Here is a 16,394-nt window from a genome sequence, read left to right on the forward strand (position 1 = left end):
CAGACCTGATTCCTTCCTCCCAAAACTGCTGGCCCTTTGGGCTGTGAGCAGTGTGGCCCTCCCGCCAACAATGTGGCCTTGACTGCTTCCTTGCAGTGTGGATCGCTCTGCCTGTGTGTGTGTGCACACGCGCGCACGTGTGTAGCACCATTGTTCACCCTATAGAATGAGAGGAGGAGGAATGAGCATTCCCAGGTTCTGTCCACGCTTTGCCTTCCAGCAGCATTTCTTGCTCAGCGTCCTGCCTTCTCTCGCAGTCGGCTAGCACAGGCACGTGCTGTCGTTCTGTGCTTTTGGGCCTCTTCCCTTCCTGTTACACCGTGCTATGGGGATCCGTCTTCTCCCTGGGCCCCACAAGAGACTGGCACCTTGAAGATCAGAGTCGTGTCTTGCTTATTTCTGTATCTCCCTGGCCTTGTGTAGTGCCTGGTGCAAAGCCCGCATGTATAAAAAGGATTTTGGGGTGAATGAATGGAGTTTGGTTGTTCAAGTCCTAACCAAACATGAAAGCACTCCATTTATAACCTTCCTCAGTATACATGCAGGCTGTGTCAAACTCGGGGCTTTGTAACAGATCACCCCCAATTTTCATGACCTAAAACAAAACTTCTTGGGATGGCAAGACAGTTCAGTAGGTAAGGGCATTTGTCACCAAGCCTGAGGACCTGAAGTCCCTCCATCCCACGTGGTAAAAGGAAAGAGATAACATCCAAAGTTGTCCTTTGACATCCATGCACACATACATATGCATACGTGTGCACACATACACATACACACACACACACACATACACATACACACACGGGGGGGGGGAGAGAATAAATATAAATTTAAATTTAAAAATTAACAAGACTTCCAGAAATTCTTTATCATTATTATTATTATTATTATTATTATTATTAGTAGTAGTAGTAGTAGTAGTAGTAGTAGTAGTAGTAATGTGTGTGTGTTTTGCCTGCACATGTATGTACCATGTGTGTACTTAGGGCTGGCAAAGGCCAGAAGAGTGTATCAGATCTCCATGAAGTGGAGTGGTAGATGGCTGTGAGCCACCACCATGTGGGTACTGGGAATCGAACAGGAGCAACTTCTTGGCAAGAGCAGCCAGGACCCTTAACCACTGAACCATCGCTCTAGCCCCAGCCCCCAGAAATTATTAATGTGATGACCAAACAGAAACATCCACCTGGGAACGCGCTAGAAATGTGGATTCCTGGGGCTCCTCACAGAACTGGGCTCAAGGCTTATCTGTGGCTTACTTCTCTGTTTAACTCACACGCACCCCCCCCCCACACACACACACCCCCTGCGTGTCCATACTGGCTCAGGAGAGAAAGGTTGTGGCTTTGAGCAAGCTCCGTCTATTTGGTGCATGCCTCTGGGCTGGCAGCGCAGCCTGGGAGCTGCTGGCCAGTCTCGTTTCAGCCAGATTCCTTCAAGTTCCAGGTCAGTTTGTCCTGGCTGGTGTTGCAACACCGGCCTTCAGCTGGGATGCTACACTAACCTGGTTGCTTCGCTGCGCGGCTCTTGTTCTACATCAGGCCAGCCTGGGCAGATTGGCCAGGAGCCCTGAGAGAATAGAGCCTGCAAAACCCTCTGGCCTGTCGTGACGCTGGTGCAGTGCCTCGGATCTGAGGACTGGGGACTTAGCACCCAGGGAGGACGTTTCAGAGGTGTGCCCTCCAGGAGGACCCTTCCCAGAGCCTCAGAGAAGAACCTTGCACCTGGGTGGTTTCTGTGTTAGACCCAGCACCCTGACTCACTACCTGCCACCTATTATGGGATGGCTATCGCTCTTCCCCATAATACCAGGACTAGAAAAACCAGAGTATCTTAGGGTCTCCCTGTGAGGGGATGAAAGTTAAACTGGCACCCTCTTCTAGAAACAAAAGGGTTGCCATGGCTCCCTCTGGCCTCTAGATGTCTTGAAACCATGAATATGTAATGTGGACCCAGGGGCATAGCTTCGGCTTCATGAAGCCAGGCCCTCCTGGCAGCAGGACCTTTGACCTTGGACCTGGTGTGTGGGATAGCTAGAGATGCTCTGGAAGAGATGCGATGACTCCCTCGGTCACAGGACACACCCAGGGAGAGCCTAGCCGTGTCTCTGGTCCTACCTCCCAGCAGAGCTCCCGCCACCAGGTAGAACTTGGCCTCCCACAGTGAGGCCCGTGGATGAGATTGTTGAGAGAGTCTCTGAGCCTCCCAGTGGCAGGGACCAGCATGCCCTGCATTCCTGCCTTGGTTTCCCTTGCCTCCTCAGTCAGCCAGAGTTGGCTCTGCAGCCACGCTGACATTGATGAGCGCTGACACTCACGCTAACGTTTTCTTCTCCCCGCTTCCTTCCATACGGCTGGCCCTTCTTCCCTTCCCATTTGGGTTTTTTTTTTTTTGTTGTTGTTGTTGTTGTTTTTGTTTTTTTGTGGTTTTTTTGAGACAGGTCTTACTTCAAGTTTGCAATCCTCCTGCCTCAGTCTCCAGAGTGCTGGGATTATAGGTGTGAGCTCAGCCTTTTCTTAAATGCAGGTGAAGATAACAGCCCATCGTCTGCTCGTAGGTCTCTCTAGCTGGCCTCTGTGCTTTCTTCGGGTCCCTGTACAGCAGTGCACACAGTACCTGGGGGCTCACTGGGGATAGATAGCTCTGCCCACTTGGAACAGTGTTTCACCCCCACGCCTGGGCCGGGGGGGCTTGGAGTGACTGTCCATGTTTTAGAAATGAGACCATCAAGGCTGGCTTAGAGCCCCTCCACCCAGGGAGGGGAGACAAGGATAAACTTGGGGTTTTATTGTTTTGTTTTTGTACCTGCCTGCCTCCCCTTCTGGTCCTTTTAAACCCCACTAACCCCATCCAGATGCTTTCTTGTTGGTCAGTGTGCTATTCCCAGCCCAGGCTGACTGACAGGTGCATAATGTGCCTGACATTCCCAGTTTCTACTGGAACTCTGTGGTCCTTTCCCTTCCTTTAGCGGCCAAGCACTGTCTTCCTCATCAGGGGGTTGAGGTGATTAAAATTCAGACACTGTTTGTAAAGCACTTTGCACATGGCCCTGAAAATATGAGGTCTTGTTTTTATTATAAACATCACTGAAATTTTCCCTTCATTATAGTCCCAGCAGGTCTCCATCCGGTGCAGGGGCATGGGTGGGGCTTGGAGCTGCTCTCCTCACACCACTGATGTCTTAGGAAGGATGCAGAGTACATTCCATTTAACCTCCTGGTCTTCTGGGTAGAAGGTGAGACCCAAGGCCATCGAGAAACTTCTCCAAGCATTGTGTGAGATGGTGACCAAGCTAGCTGCGAAGGTGGCCAATAGTGCAGTTCTATTGTCCTCAGGGTCAGAGGGAAAGAGAGGGGAAGATGGTCCTCTTTAATTTGTAGCCTGGTCTTCGTCTATTTTGTCTTGATAAGGCAGGAGAGTTCAAGATTCTAAACAAACATACAGAATTACCAGCCTGGTGAGTTCGCCCTGCAACCTTGCGTGGGTGATCAAACTGCACCCAGGAGACCCTGCCGCGATGCAGATCGCATCCAACTCAGGTTGGAAGCGTTTCGGACTGGGATGCAAACTTAGAGAACATTGTCAAATGCGGAGCGAGGTCCTTGGCTGACATTTGTACCTGCAGTGTCTGGCAGAGCCTCCAGACAGGGACAAGGAGCTTTGTGAGCGTCCTGGGGACGAGGGGAACAGGGTCATCAAGTCCTCAGTCCCTGCTGGCCACTGTCACAGACTACACGGACACACGCACTACAAAGGGCGTCACAGGTCCCCTTGGAGCCTGAGTGCTGAGACGTGTCCGTCTATGCGACGTGTCCTTATTAATGTCTGGCTTTGTGTTTACAGGAGCGTCCCTGGGTGCCTGTGCGGTGGGTGTGGACGAGCCTGGCCCTGAGGGCCTCACCTCCACCTCCCTGCTCGATCTGCTGTTGCCCACTGACTTTGAGCCACTGGACTCGGAGGAGCCCAGTGAGGCCATGGGTCTAGGTGCTGGCCTAGCCCCAGGCTCAGGCTTCCCCAGTGAGGACAGCGAGGAGTCCCGGCTGCTGCAGCCGCCACAGTACTTCTGGGAAGAGGAGGAACTGAACGGCTCCAGCTTGGACCTGGGTCCTACCGCAGGTAGCTCTGCCCACTTACCTTCACACAGGATACCCAGGGTGATCTATGTTGACAGGGGCCACGGGGAAATTTCTGCTCCAGTCTCTTCTCCTTTTCCCTCTGATGTCCTCCAGGCTGCCATCTGTCACCTGTCACCTGTCATCACGGCCACATCTTCTTAATAGTGACTACTGTTTGCTGGCCATGGTGGCGCACGCCTTTAATCCCAGCACTTAGGGAGTCAGAGGCAGATGAATCTCTGTGAGTTCAAGGCCGGCCCAGACTACAAAGTGAATCCAGGACAGCCAGGGCTGCACGGTGAAACTTTGTCTCAAAAACCAAAAACCAAAACCAAACAAAAAAACCAAAACAAAATAGTGACTACTGTTTAGTGAGGCCCAGGTACCCACACATACAGCCAACTCGGGGCTGCTAACCAGTGCACAGAGCAAGCTTGCCAGGCTTCTAGCCCTGGCCTCTGCAGTGATGTTGGCTTGTGTGTGGGGGGTCCTTTTTATTTTTTAAAGATTAGGCAAAGAAAACTGTGGTATCATAAATCAGCCACAAATCTTCCTAAGCTATGACATACTCATATCTTTGTGATTTAAACAAGAATTGGTTAAGAGCACTGGTTGCTCTTCAAGAGGACCTGGGTTTGGTTCCCAGCATCTGCATGGTGGCTCACGGCTGTCTGTGATTCCAGTTCCAGGGGATCCGACACCGGCTTTTGGACTCCTCAGGCACCAGGCACACATGTGGTGCACAGACAGATAGACAGACATGCAGGGGAAACTCTCATGCACATTAAAATAAAATATATACATGTAAAAATTTTTATGTGAATATTAGTGGGGTGTGGTAGCCATGACTTTAATCCCAGCACTCAGGAGGCAGAGGCAGGTGGAGCTCTGTGAGTTCCAGGTCAGCCTGTGAGTGAGACTGTCTCCAAAGAAGAAGAAGAAGAAGGAGAAGGAGATAAATGTTGTGCCTGAGATGACACAGTGTGTCTGGGGCCTGAGATGTTCCCTGCCCCTGAGAACGGTTAGCCAGGTATGATGGCCCAGGCAGTCTCTGCACTCAGCTGTCACAGGAGGATCAGGATGAGGTGGAGGCCAGCCTAGACTATGTGGCAAGACCCTGTCTCAAAAAAAGCCGAGGTCTGGAGCTGAGGCACGAATGTAGAGTTGCCTCCCTGATCACACACAAGGGCGTGGCTTCCATCCCTAGAACCCTGAGGGGAGGATCTTGCCCAGTTTGATAGGAACAATTATAATGGTCTTTGGTCAGGGCCTGACAAACAATATAAATGGAATATATATTCATTAATAATATATCTAACATTAAATCTCTATGTACGTGTGTACATATTTTAAATGTAGATTATATAATATATTTTATACAATGTGTCTTACATTATAGAATATCAACTATAGTTTTTGGGGCTGGTGAGATGGCTCAGTGGTTTAGACCACTGGCTGCTCTTTGAGAGGATCCAGGTTTGATTCCCAGCACCCATATTGTGACTTACAACCATCATCTGTAATCCCAGCTTTAGGGGACTCAACAGGCATGACAGTGATGCACATACATGTATGTAGGCAAAATGATTATAAATATAAAATGAAAATAAATAATAAAATGTAGTTTTTGGCCCATGCCTGTAATCCCAGCGCTCAGGGAGGCAGAGGCTGGCAGATCTCTGTGAGTTTGAGGCCAGCCTGGTCTACAAAGCCAGTCCGCAGCAGCCAAGGCTACACAGAGAGACCCTGTCTCAATACCCCACCCCCAATATAGTTTTAGTTTGGACTTGAAGTATGCATGTGGTATTGGAGAAAAGGCAGATCCTATAGTTCCAACTCCACCCACTGACAACAATCTGACATCAGGGAGAAGTGCAAGGCCAAAGCTCCGTTTTCTCATCCAGGACATGGGGGTCCTCGCCTTGCAGGGAGGTGCAGCTTAAATGACAGGATGTGTTCCCAGCACACAGTGTAGGGTTTGGCACTGGGAAGTGCTCTGCAAATGGATGCTGCTGCTACCACTGCCACATTTTTTTCCTGATGAGAAATTAATTTTTTTTCTGCCATTGTGAAATCTTTATATAGAGGAAAGAAAATATGTCTGCCAATTAGAAACAGAAGCATTTTTACAGTTTGTCAATTGCTTTTTTTTTTTTTTTTTTTTTAGATTTTTACAGATTCTGTGTATTTACATACTGTGTGTATGCCTACTTGGTATGCATATCATGTGTGTGCAGTGCCCAAGGAATCCAGAAGAGGGCAGCATATCCTCCAGAATTAGAGTTATAGGAGGCAGTGATCTGTCCATGTAAATTCTGGGAGTTTAACCAGAAAATCCTCTGAATATGCTTTTAACAGCTGAGCCATCGCCCCAGCCCCTTTGAGTGGTTTTTGTTGCTTTGTGTTTGGAGCAGTTCTTCCTTCCCTGAGATAGCTGCTCCTCCATCCTGACGTTGCCCTGTGGTTTTATACTTTCATATTTAACTATTGCCGTGTAGGGTGGGAGGCAGAGGCCTATTACTTTTCTTGTTATTGTGATCACACACCCGACAGGAAGAGTTTAAAGGAGGAGGGGTTTGTTTGGGCTCAGAGTTAGAGCGGGCACAGCACCACCATGCAGGGGACGATGCGGTGGCTCCACTGGGGCAGGGATGTGAATCTGACATGCCTCAACTGCTCACATCTCGGGGAACAGGAAATAGAGAGTGGAAAGGAAGTGTCTAAGCCTGCCCCTAACAACCCCCTTCCAAAATAGTGCCATGAGCTGGGGACCAATTGTTCCAACAGGAGTTTGTGAGGACATTCCCATCCCCACCAGCAGAGGGCCTCATCTCCTCTGCCTGGTTAGGCTCATCACTTCAGCGTTCTGCCCTTTTCTGCACTGGGCAGTCAGATGCTCTGTGCCTCTCTCTCTGGCTCTCCCTGTTGTGGAGCCGCAGGTAGGCCGTGGGTAGCAAAGCCTGGGACTGACTCCTGGGGCCACAGCAGGGCCTGAGTCCAGGGAAGGTTTGCATCTCCTCCCTGGGTGTCTCCAGGCCTCTTGGTAAGACGTCTCACCGTCATCCACTGAATTCAGGCCGTGTCATAATTTCTAGACCTCAATACGGCTCACTTGGGTGTCTTCCCTTTTTTTCTTTCTTTCTTTTTCTTTTCTTTCTTTCTTTCTTTTTCTTTTTCTTTTTTTTTTTTCTTTTGAGACAGGGTCTCTCTGTGTAGCCTTGGCTGTCCTAGACTCACTTTGTAGACAAGGCTGGCCTCGAACTCACAGCGATCCACTTGCCTCTGCCTCTGCCTCCCGTGTACTGGGATTAAAGGCATGCACCACCATGCCTGGCTTTGTCTTCCCTTTCTATACCACATGACCCCAAGGAGCAGCCATCTTCCTGAGCAAACATTCCTGGATGAACCCTAGTGATACAGGACGCAGCCTATACCTCCAGCCCACCAGCAGCTGGTCTCCGCAGTGCAGTCCCACCTCTTCCCCTGCCCTCTCCTGCCTGACAGAGCTGGGCTGACGCAGGGGCTCCCCTGGCATCCAGCCCCCGCCCCGGGAGCCTATTCTAACTGGCACTGGCCCAAGCCTGCTCCATAAGCCTCCAGTTCTGATTCTCTCCATCCCATTGGCCCCAGAAGCTCTTTTGCACCTTGGCTGCCTGGTTTCCAGGTGACCATCCTTTCTTTATTACCCAGCTCAATAGGGACGGTCACTCTGTCCATGAGCAGATGACGGGAGTAGGGGGTGGGGGCTGTGGTGCTGCTAGTGCCCTGTCCATGGTGTGTAGCCTGGCAGGTAACATGGGGCTGCTGTCCCATGCCATCCTATTCTCCAGGGCAGGGCTGGGTGAAGTACTCCACTTTCCGATCCACCCGCTGGAAGGGTGTCCCTATAAGCCATTAGCAGCCCCTCACCACAGTTTCCCTGCAGTGCCTGCTGGGCGTTACTGCCAGAGGGACGAGATGGGAAGAGAGTTCGGGTCTCTGCTGGCAAAGGGTAGGCAGGCTGATGATACTCAGAGGACCCATAAGGCCATGTGACGCTCATCACCATTACCCTGTTCTGTTCTTGCACCCGAGGAGGTGCTCAGGGCGGCTCTTCAGATCGATGGGTTTCCAGGAGAGCAGACACAACAAAGTGGGGTAGGGTGGAGATGAATCCACGCCCTCAGCCAGCTCAAGGTAGAGTTAAAAACAAGATCAGCTCCTTCCCAATTGCTAGTGAGAAACACTAGCTGCTGTTTTATCCAGTCTTAGCTGCTTTCTGTTGTAGGGTCGGAAGGTTCTAGAAGCCAGACCTCCATGGTGGAAAGGCTACATCTGGGAGGACTTTGGGTCCTTGCGGTCCTGTAGCAGAACAAAGCTGGAGAGGGGTGAGCCTGAGCTGCTCAGTGACACTCGCCCCATGATAATGATACGAAGCCATCCAGAAGCCGGAGCTCCGGCCATGATCATTGACTAAAGGCCTATCTCTCAGTGCGATCATAACCACAGTGAAACTCTCCCTCCCCTTATGTAGCCCACATTACCAGAACTCACAATCCTCCTGCCTCAACCTCCTAAGTGCTATGCTTACAGGTGTACAACACCCACTGTTGCCTTCTTTTTTTTTTTTTTTAAACATGTATTTATTATTATATATACAGTGCTTTTGCCTATGTGTACACCTGCATGCCAGAAGAGGGCATCAGATCACATTATAGATGGTTGTGAGCCACCATGTGGTTGCTGGGGACTGAACTCAGGACCTTTAGAAGAGCAGTCAGTGCTCTTAACCTCTGAGCCATCTCTCCAGCCCCCACTGTTGCCTTCTAAACAATACATTTCTCTTTTGTTGTTGTTGTTATTGGGTTTTTTTGGATTTTTTTTTTTTTTTTTTTTTTTTTTGGTTTTTTGAGACAGGGTTTCTCTGTGTATCCCTGGCTGTCCTGGACTCGCTTTGTAGACCAGACTGGCCTTGAACTCACAGTGATCCACCTGCCTCTGCTTCCCGAGTGCTAGGATTAAAGGCGTGCGCCACCACGCCCGGCTGTTTTTTTGTTTTGTTTTGTTTTGTTTTGTTTTTTGACACAGGGTTTCTCTGTGTAACCTTGGCTGTCCTAGATTCACTTTATAGACCAGGCTGGCCTCGAACTCACAATGACCCGCCTGCCCCTGCCTCCCGAGTGCTGGGATTAAAGGCGTGTACCACCACGCCCTAAGATTGCTCCTCCTGTCACCCTCTAACTGCTCCCTTTTCTGTAAGGCAGGATCTGCATCAGGCACAAAGGTCTCAGAGAAGTGAGTTAGAACCCTGCCAGAGAGGCTGTGGAGGAGAGGCTGTGGCTGTCCCTGGAGGCATGCACATACATGCTGACTCACGGGCTTGGGTGGAGAGGGACCTACGGGGGCTTATGGGACAAGGAACAGGCTTGCAGCTCCAGCAGGAGACTCAGCGTGGGTTATCCTGGGCTATCCTGTTCCATCTTGTTCTCCTGGCTTCAATTCGGGCAGATGCTTGGAAAAGTCATCGTCCCTTCTTTTAGTGACCCCCATTGGCAGTGAGCAATCCCAGAACGAGGGGGTGGGGTCAGGCTGGTTCAGGTCGGGTCTTGAACCCCTTTACTGCCCTGTCCCGAGGCCAGAATTCTCTGATTGGCAAAGCCTGGGGTAAGCTAACCCTAAAGCCAGTGCATTGAAATCCTTAACTCCAGGAAGAGGGGAGGCATCTCCCCAGAGGGGACTCACACTCACAGAAAGAGGGGCAGCGGAGGGGGCCGCGAGCAGCAGTGCCTTGAGTAGATGCCTGATTCATAAGGGCTTTCACTCTGAGCGTCTCGCGGATCGCAGAAGCAGGGCGGCCACCATCACTGTTTTATGGCTAAGGAAACTGGGTCAGAAATGTAAAAGTGGCACTAAATTACCCAGATAAGTGGCAGAGCTAAATCTCAAATCAGCCACCCTCCCCTAGATGGAATCATTCTTACTAGACTTCTTTAATTACGCCTGCCTGAAATGGAGCTTGCAGAAACCAGACGCCACGGCAGCTGTCTGCTGGGACTCGGAGATAGTTTCGTACCGTGAATCCTTGCTGAGCCGTAGCTGCTCCTGCACACGCTCTGCCCCTGCGGTTACTGTACCCAGATGAGTCCAGTCACAGGCCCACAAGGCAGAGTCAGCCGCCAGTACGGAAGGAACCACCCCGACCCCAGGAATAAAGAAAGCTCCTTGTTTTTATGCTTTTCAATGAGTACTAGCATATAAATCTTTTAAAATGCAAATAAAAAAAAAAAGTAGAATCAGCCCACATTCTTGTCACCTAGAGTTACCGAACAACGTCATGTTGGCGTCTCTTCTGACGTCATAGGAAATGGGTTTTTTAAAGGCTTTGGCATTAAACAGAGCTTTGGTCCACGCACCTCTGAGGCCTGTTCATCAGCATCAATGTCCTGTGTCGGGGAGCACTCCTGCAGCTTCCCGGGAGCACTCCTGCAGCTTCCCGGTGAGGCCTGATGGGGTCCCAGGGTCCACTGACCCCCATCTTCCACTGCAGGAACTAGGCCTTTTTTTTTTTTTTTTGAGTCAGGGTCTCATTCTGTCATGTCCCAGGCTGCTCTTGAACTCCAGCAATTCTCCTGCCTCAGCTTCCCAAGTGCTCAGTCGAGCTGAGCCACCATACCAGTGGGCTCTAAGCTTTTACTGTGTAACCTGAGCTGCAGTAGATCCTGAAAACGTGAGTGTGAGCCCCTTGATCCACCCTAGAGTTCTAGAGCCTAGGGGGCTAGAGTTCTAGGTTTAGAAAAATTTTTTTAAAAATTATTGTGTTTTATCTCTTTAATTTGTGTGTGTGTTTGTGTGTGTTCACATGTTATATGTGTGTGGTTGTGTGCCAGTGGAGGCCAGAAGACAGCTTTCTGGAGTCAGTTCTCTTCCTCCACCTTGTGGGTCCTGGGAATCAGACTCAGGCTCCGTGGCAGGTGCCTCTGCCCACTGAATCATCTAGCTGGATGCAGGCTCTTTTCTTTTCTGTGCTGGGTGTGGAATCTAGGACCTCCTGCATGCCAGGCCAGCGCTCGCCGCTGAGGGAGACCCCAGCCTTGGCTTCTGCTTTGTTGAACACTTTGGAGGCTGAGCGTCTCTCCTTTGCCCCTGAGTTCTATACAGATCTCTCTTGGCTTTGGGGAGTTTCCATGTTAACACTTGGTTGAATGGCTGACTGGCAGGTGCACTAAGGGGACAATATTCAGGGATTTGACATTAACTGGAAGGGACATTTAAAGTGATATTTTAAGGTCTCTGGCTCTGGCGCCAATTTTAACTCCAGGCCTTGAACAGGGAGGTCAGCCCATTAATATTTCAGCCAATGCCAAATGTCTTTAGTGCAAACACTGTACCCTGGGGAGAGGGACAGAATACGGTCCTGCAGCCGTAGCCCTTGGAGGGAGGGGCTTGTGCAAAGCTCAGATGAGGCAGAGGGGAGACATGCAGCACAGTATATTTAGAAAGCAAACACCAGCACTGTGGTGAGGTTAAAAGACAGAAATAGAAAGGGGTGGAGGAGCAAGCCATTTGAGGAGAGCAGAGTTCACAGAGCACAATGCTGGCCTGCCCTGAGCCCACAGGAACCACCACGGGGAACCTGCTCTTCTGCTCCAGGGAGCCCCCAGCTGGTGCATCTCACTCAGCAGGCACTGGCGGGACTCTGCTCTTTTTTTTTTTTTTTTTTTTTTTATTTATTTATTTTATTTAATTTTAATTTATGTGCATGTGTTGTTGGTGTAAGGGTGTCAGGTCTTAGAGTTACAGACAGTTGTGAGTTGCCATGTGGGTGCTGGGAATTGAACCAGGGTCCTTTGGAAGAGCAGGCAGTGCTCTTAAACACTGAGCCATCTCTCCAGCCCCCTGCTCTTGAAACTGTATTGAAGCCGGGTGGTGGTGGTGGCGGCGGCCTTTAATCCCAGCACTCGAGGCAGAGGCAGATGGATCTCTGTGAGTTCGAGGCCAGCCTGGTCTACAGAGTAAGTTCCAGGACAGCCAGGGCTACACAGAGAAATCCTATCTCAAAGACAGACAGACAGACAAAACCAAACAAAACCATCCTAAGGACAAGAGTATCACCAAGGAAGGTGGAGAATGGAGTTGTTTGCCCTCAGGATAAGGATGGTAGACATGGAAGCACTCGGGGAATATGCCAATGTCCTTTTCTTCTCTACCCCCGCAAGGCAAGGCAAGGGCACTTGACAAGTGGTTCTCCCTAGATAAAACAGAAATTGGTGTAAGCTGAAAAGCACCCATTTGGGATAAAGAAGGTAGGAAAGAAGCAGCAGCAGGAGAGAAAGGCTTTTTTAAAAAGGAGACCAGGAAAGTTCCAGAAGATAATCAGCTGCAGCCAGTTACCTGCCAGAAGGTTGGGGCTTCCGGTAGTGCAGCGTTAGAGGCCCGGGTGGCCAGGACCTCATCCTAGTAGTGACTGTCACAGCTGTCATTGCAGCCACTGCACCTTCACGAGGTGCACAGGGGAGTGCAGTGTGGCTCCAGGAGACCTCTGGGAAGGCAAAGGGAAGGCTGACACCACTCTTCCTGTGGTGACTTAGGGAAGGAAGGATTTATGGTGACCCGTACTTCGAGGGCACAGTCCATGGAGGTGGGGAGAGCATGGTGGCAGGAAGCTGAGGCGGCTGGTCACATGCCTGTGCAAACTGGAAGCAGCAAGAGAGGAACGCTTCATCTCACTTCACTCTTTCCTTTTTATTCAGTCCGGGACTCTGGTCCCTGGGACAGTTGGACCAAACTTAGGACTTTATTTAACCCGATCTAGAACGACCCCCAACACATACTCAGAGTTTTTTTTTTCTTTTCCCTGTGCTGATTATAAATCCTATCAGGTTGGCACCTAAGATGTGTTTATTCGTTTGTTTGCTTTTTGGTTTTTTGAGACAGGGTTTCTCTGTGTAACCCTGGCTGTCCTGGACTCACTTTGTAGATCAGGCTGGCCTCGAACTCACAGCGATCTGCCTGCCTCTGCCTCCCGAGTGCTGGGACTGAAGGGTACACCACCATGCCCAGCTTGTGTCTTGTGATTTTTATGAAGGGATAATTAAATTTTACTACCAGGTTGGCCCCTAAGATTAACTGCCCCAGGCTCCCTGTCATTTGTTAGGATGTCATTTGTTATGATGTCACCTTGAGAACAATGTCCCACCAGAGAGGGTGGGTATGGGGCACATAGACTCCAGGCCATTTCCCCAAGGTGACGATTCCCCGAATTACTTCCCCTGCCTGCAAGTCTTTAGCAGCCCCTCTTGTGAACCAGCCCCAGCGTTAAAATTGGTTGTGGTCAGAGATGGGGATGCAGTGGACAGGGAAATGACAGTGTGGGTCCTAAGCTGAGTCTGAAATGACTCTGAAGTGACTTAACTCCACAGGACTCAGGGCTGCACAGAGCTGACAGGCATCACACTCAGAGGTCATGTTTTCTACCCCTGGGCTCCTCAAGTGAGAAGCAGGTCCCTGATCTGTGGGGTTTGGAGATCAGTTAGTTTAGGAGTTAGTGAAGAGTTAGTTTCAAACTAAAGCCACCAGGTGGCGCTGTAACTTCACAACCTCGATCCCAGGGAGCAGTTCCAGAAGACAGGGAGCCTCTGTGCCATTAGGGACTGATCTAGTCCCAGGTTCTGATTGTGTCTTGTGACCTAGCTTGATCTTGTTGGGGTAGGCTGAGTCTGGGAGAATGTTCTTCTCTCTTTAGTGACCCTTACTCTGTGGATAACTTCTTGGGCACAGGCTTCCTGGAAAGAGCCCTGTGCCTCGTGGGCAGTCCTACTACTCAGCTGTGGCTGCATCTGGGTGCCTTGGGTACTCTCGTGTCTCAGCCTCAGGCAAACTTTTGGAGTTTGTCTTCAGCAGGAGGGGCTGTAGCAGGGACTCTAGCGACCTAAAGCCATATGGACCAAGATGGTCGGAGCTGGCCTGGGACAGCTGCAGTTCACAGGCACAGTCCTAGAAAGCGACCATGTGGTGTGTCCGCAGCTCTTCCTCTGGCTACCCTAAACAAGTATTCATGGTTTTTAGTTGGCTAGTTCTTGGCATGTGCTCCTAGGCCAGGGTCTGCACCATCTCCGTCTCTCCTTTCCCAGATGCCTTTGCGCTTTGCCATAGGCATGCCCTCTTGATGTCTTTATAAACCTACTTTTCATGCCAGTCTAAATCGTGCAGAACTGCCGGAGCCTCTGTGACCTCATAAATATCTCCTCCTACCAAGGGGCTCAGCAAACCCACTAGCTGCATGTCTCGGCCTGCCTTGGCCTTCTCTGTACTGCAGTGTGAGCACCGTAGCCCAAAGCAGCCTGCGGAGGAAAGGCTCACACTTACACAGCAATCACAGTCCATCCTTGAGGGACGTCAGGGCGGGAGCCATGGAGGAAGCTGCTGCTGCTTCCTGGATTGCTCCCAGTAGCCTGCTCAGCCTGCTTCCTTACACAACCCGGGACTACCACCAGCTGAGGGGTGGCGCTGCTTACTGTGGAGCTGGGCAACAATCAAGGGAATGCCCCACAGACAGGACCACAGGACAGTCTGACAGAGGCAGTTCCTCCGTTGATGGTCCCTCTTCTCACGTGACTCTAATTTGTGCCACGCGGCCAGAGCCTGCCCAGCTCATTGCTGAGTCAGCATTTTAACTGTCCTGTGACCACAGGCCTTCTGAGCCCTCTCGCGCCATCTACAGTGCCATCTAACACCGCTCAGACCCGCTTCCCCCAGTGAAGCCTGCGCTTTCCCTATTGTCTTTGAGTGTCTGGTTCACAGAGACCTCAGCCACTGATAACCGAGTGTCTGCCAGGGACTGCTTTCCCTTGCATTGCTGCTTTTGTCTGTAACTTTCGTCTGGAGAGAAGAGCACCTGCAGTCCTCAGTGCTTCTGCGTGCATGGCGCCAGGCTGAGCCCCTTCTCGCCATGCACCCTCCTTCCCCCACCTCACAAGCCAGGCTATGGGGAGTTCTTTAGCGTAACAGTCCTCCCCAAGCCAGCATGGTGGTGCTCGCCTTCAATCCCAGCGAGCTGATCTGTATGACTTCAAAGCCACACTGGTCTACAGGGGGGCGGGGGGGGGGGGAAGGAGAGGAGAGAGAGACAGAGAGACAGAGAGAGAGAGAGAGAGAGAGAGAGAGAGAGAGAGAGAGAGAGAGAGAGAGAGAGAGTTAGTTCGTTCCCTGGTTTGTTTTGAAAAACAAAACAAAATCCTCCCTGAAGTTCAGAGACAGCATACACCCTGATCCCCATAGCTCCCTGTATGCTGGTTAATTAATCAGTCTGGCACTGTCTACTTGTTGAATCTCAGCTTTTCCGTTCCCCTGTATTAGAGGCTAGACCTGTATTAGAGGCTAGACCTGAGGGCTGTCTTCTGGTCCTCCTTTCTCCCTCTCCTCTTGTCTGATTCCCCCCATAGATGCTCAAGGAGAGCTCCTTAGCACAGATCTGATTTGTACCTCCTCTCTGCTGTGTCTGTAGAACAGCAACCAACACCTCCCTCTCACCCCCACCCTGGCCTTTCCTGCCACATCAGAGGCTAGCACAGAGGACAGTATTCATGTGTCCTTTTCCCACTGTCATTCTTCCCTTATTTAGGACAGTGCTTTCTGGACGGCTTAGCTTCAGTTGTCTGTCTCAACACAGCACAGGCCATTCTGTTACCACAGAGCACCTGGGATCCCATCTCTTCCGTGCTCCTGTCAGGGATTACCCTATATTCTCTAGTCATCATCTGTTTTGGGGGCAGACATCATTCCTCAAGGAGCCTTATCGCTCCACGCAGCATAGAGGAATACATTCACCCTGGGATTCCGCCTCGGGACGTTCCACTCTCAGGGGTCAGCCTCAGTTCACATAGCTCATCACTCACAATGGTCTGTTTCCCCTGGAACTGTGAGTCAAAACAAATCTTCCTTTAAGTTTCTTCTGGTCAAGTTTTTGGTCACAGCGACGAGAAAAGTAATTAATACATTACTGTAACCCATTTCCTTCACTCTTGTTATTTATTTATTCATATTATTTTCTTTTTACATTTATTTTTATTATTTTATTTATTTTTATTTTATATGTAGGAGTATTTTACCTGCACATACGGTCTACGCACCATGTGCATGCAGTACCCGTGATGGCCAGAAGAGGGTGCTGGGTCCTCTGGAACTGAAGTTGGAGATGGTTGTGAGCGACTGTGTAGTCTGGGAATGGAACCAGTGCTCTTAATACCAAGATACTTTTCCAGCCCCTAAATTTGTATTTTTTTTTTATTACCATCAGGGAAG

At 50.4% G+C, this 16,394-nt stretch overlaps 1 protein-coding gene and 1 long non-coding RNA gene across 2 annotated transcripts in view; one reads left to right on the top strand and one right to left on the bottom strand.

Annotated features, from left to right (window-relative positions):
* The window catches only part of PODXL2 (podocalyxin like 2), a 31,507-nt gene that overhangs the window by 5,818 nt on the left and 9,295 nt on the right, over positions 1–16,394 (top strand). The window contains exon 2 of the mRNA XM_084766481.1: positions 3,844–4,116. Within this exon, the coding sequence (XP_084622607.1) occupies positions 3,844–4,116 (273 nt within the window). The remainder of the gene's footprint in view (positions 1–3,843; positions 4,117–16,394) is intronic.
* Positions 11,997–15,127, bottom strand: LOC311588621. The gene is made up of 3 exons (XR_014776277.1): positions 14,609–15,127; positions 12,486–12,633; positions 11,997–12,342 (listed from the first exon to the last, which is right to left on the bottom strand). It is a non-coding gene; the product is annotated as an uncharacterized lncRNA (long non-coding RNA).

The sequence above is a fragment of the Acomys minous genome (assembly GCF_964271855.1).
Source record: "Acomys minous genome assembly, chromosome: 17".
In the NCBI taxonomy this organism is placed as follows: Eukaryota; Metazoa; Chordata; class Mammalia; order Rodentia; family Muridae; genus Acomys; species Acomys minous.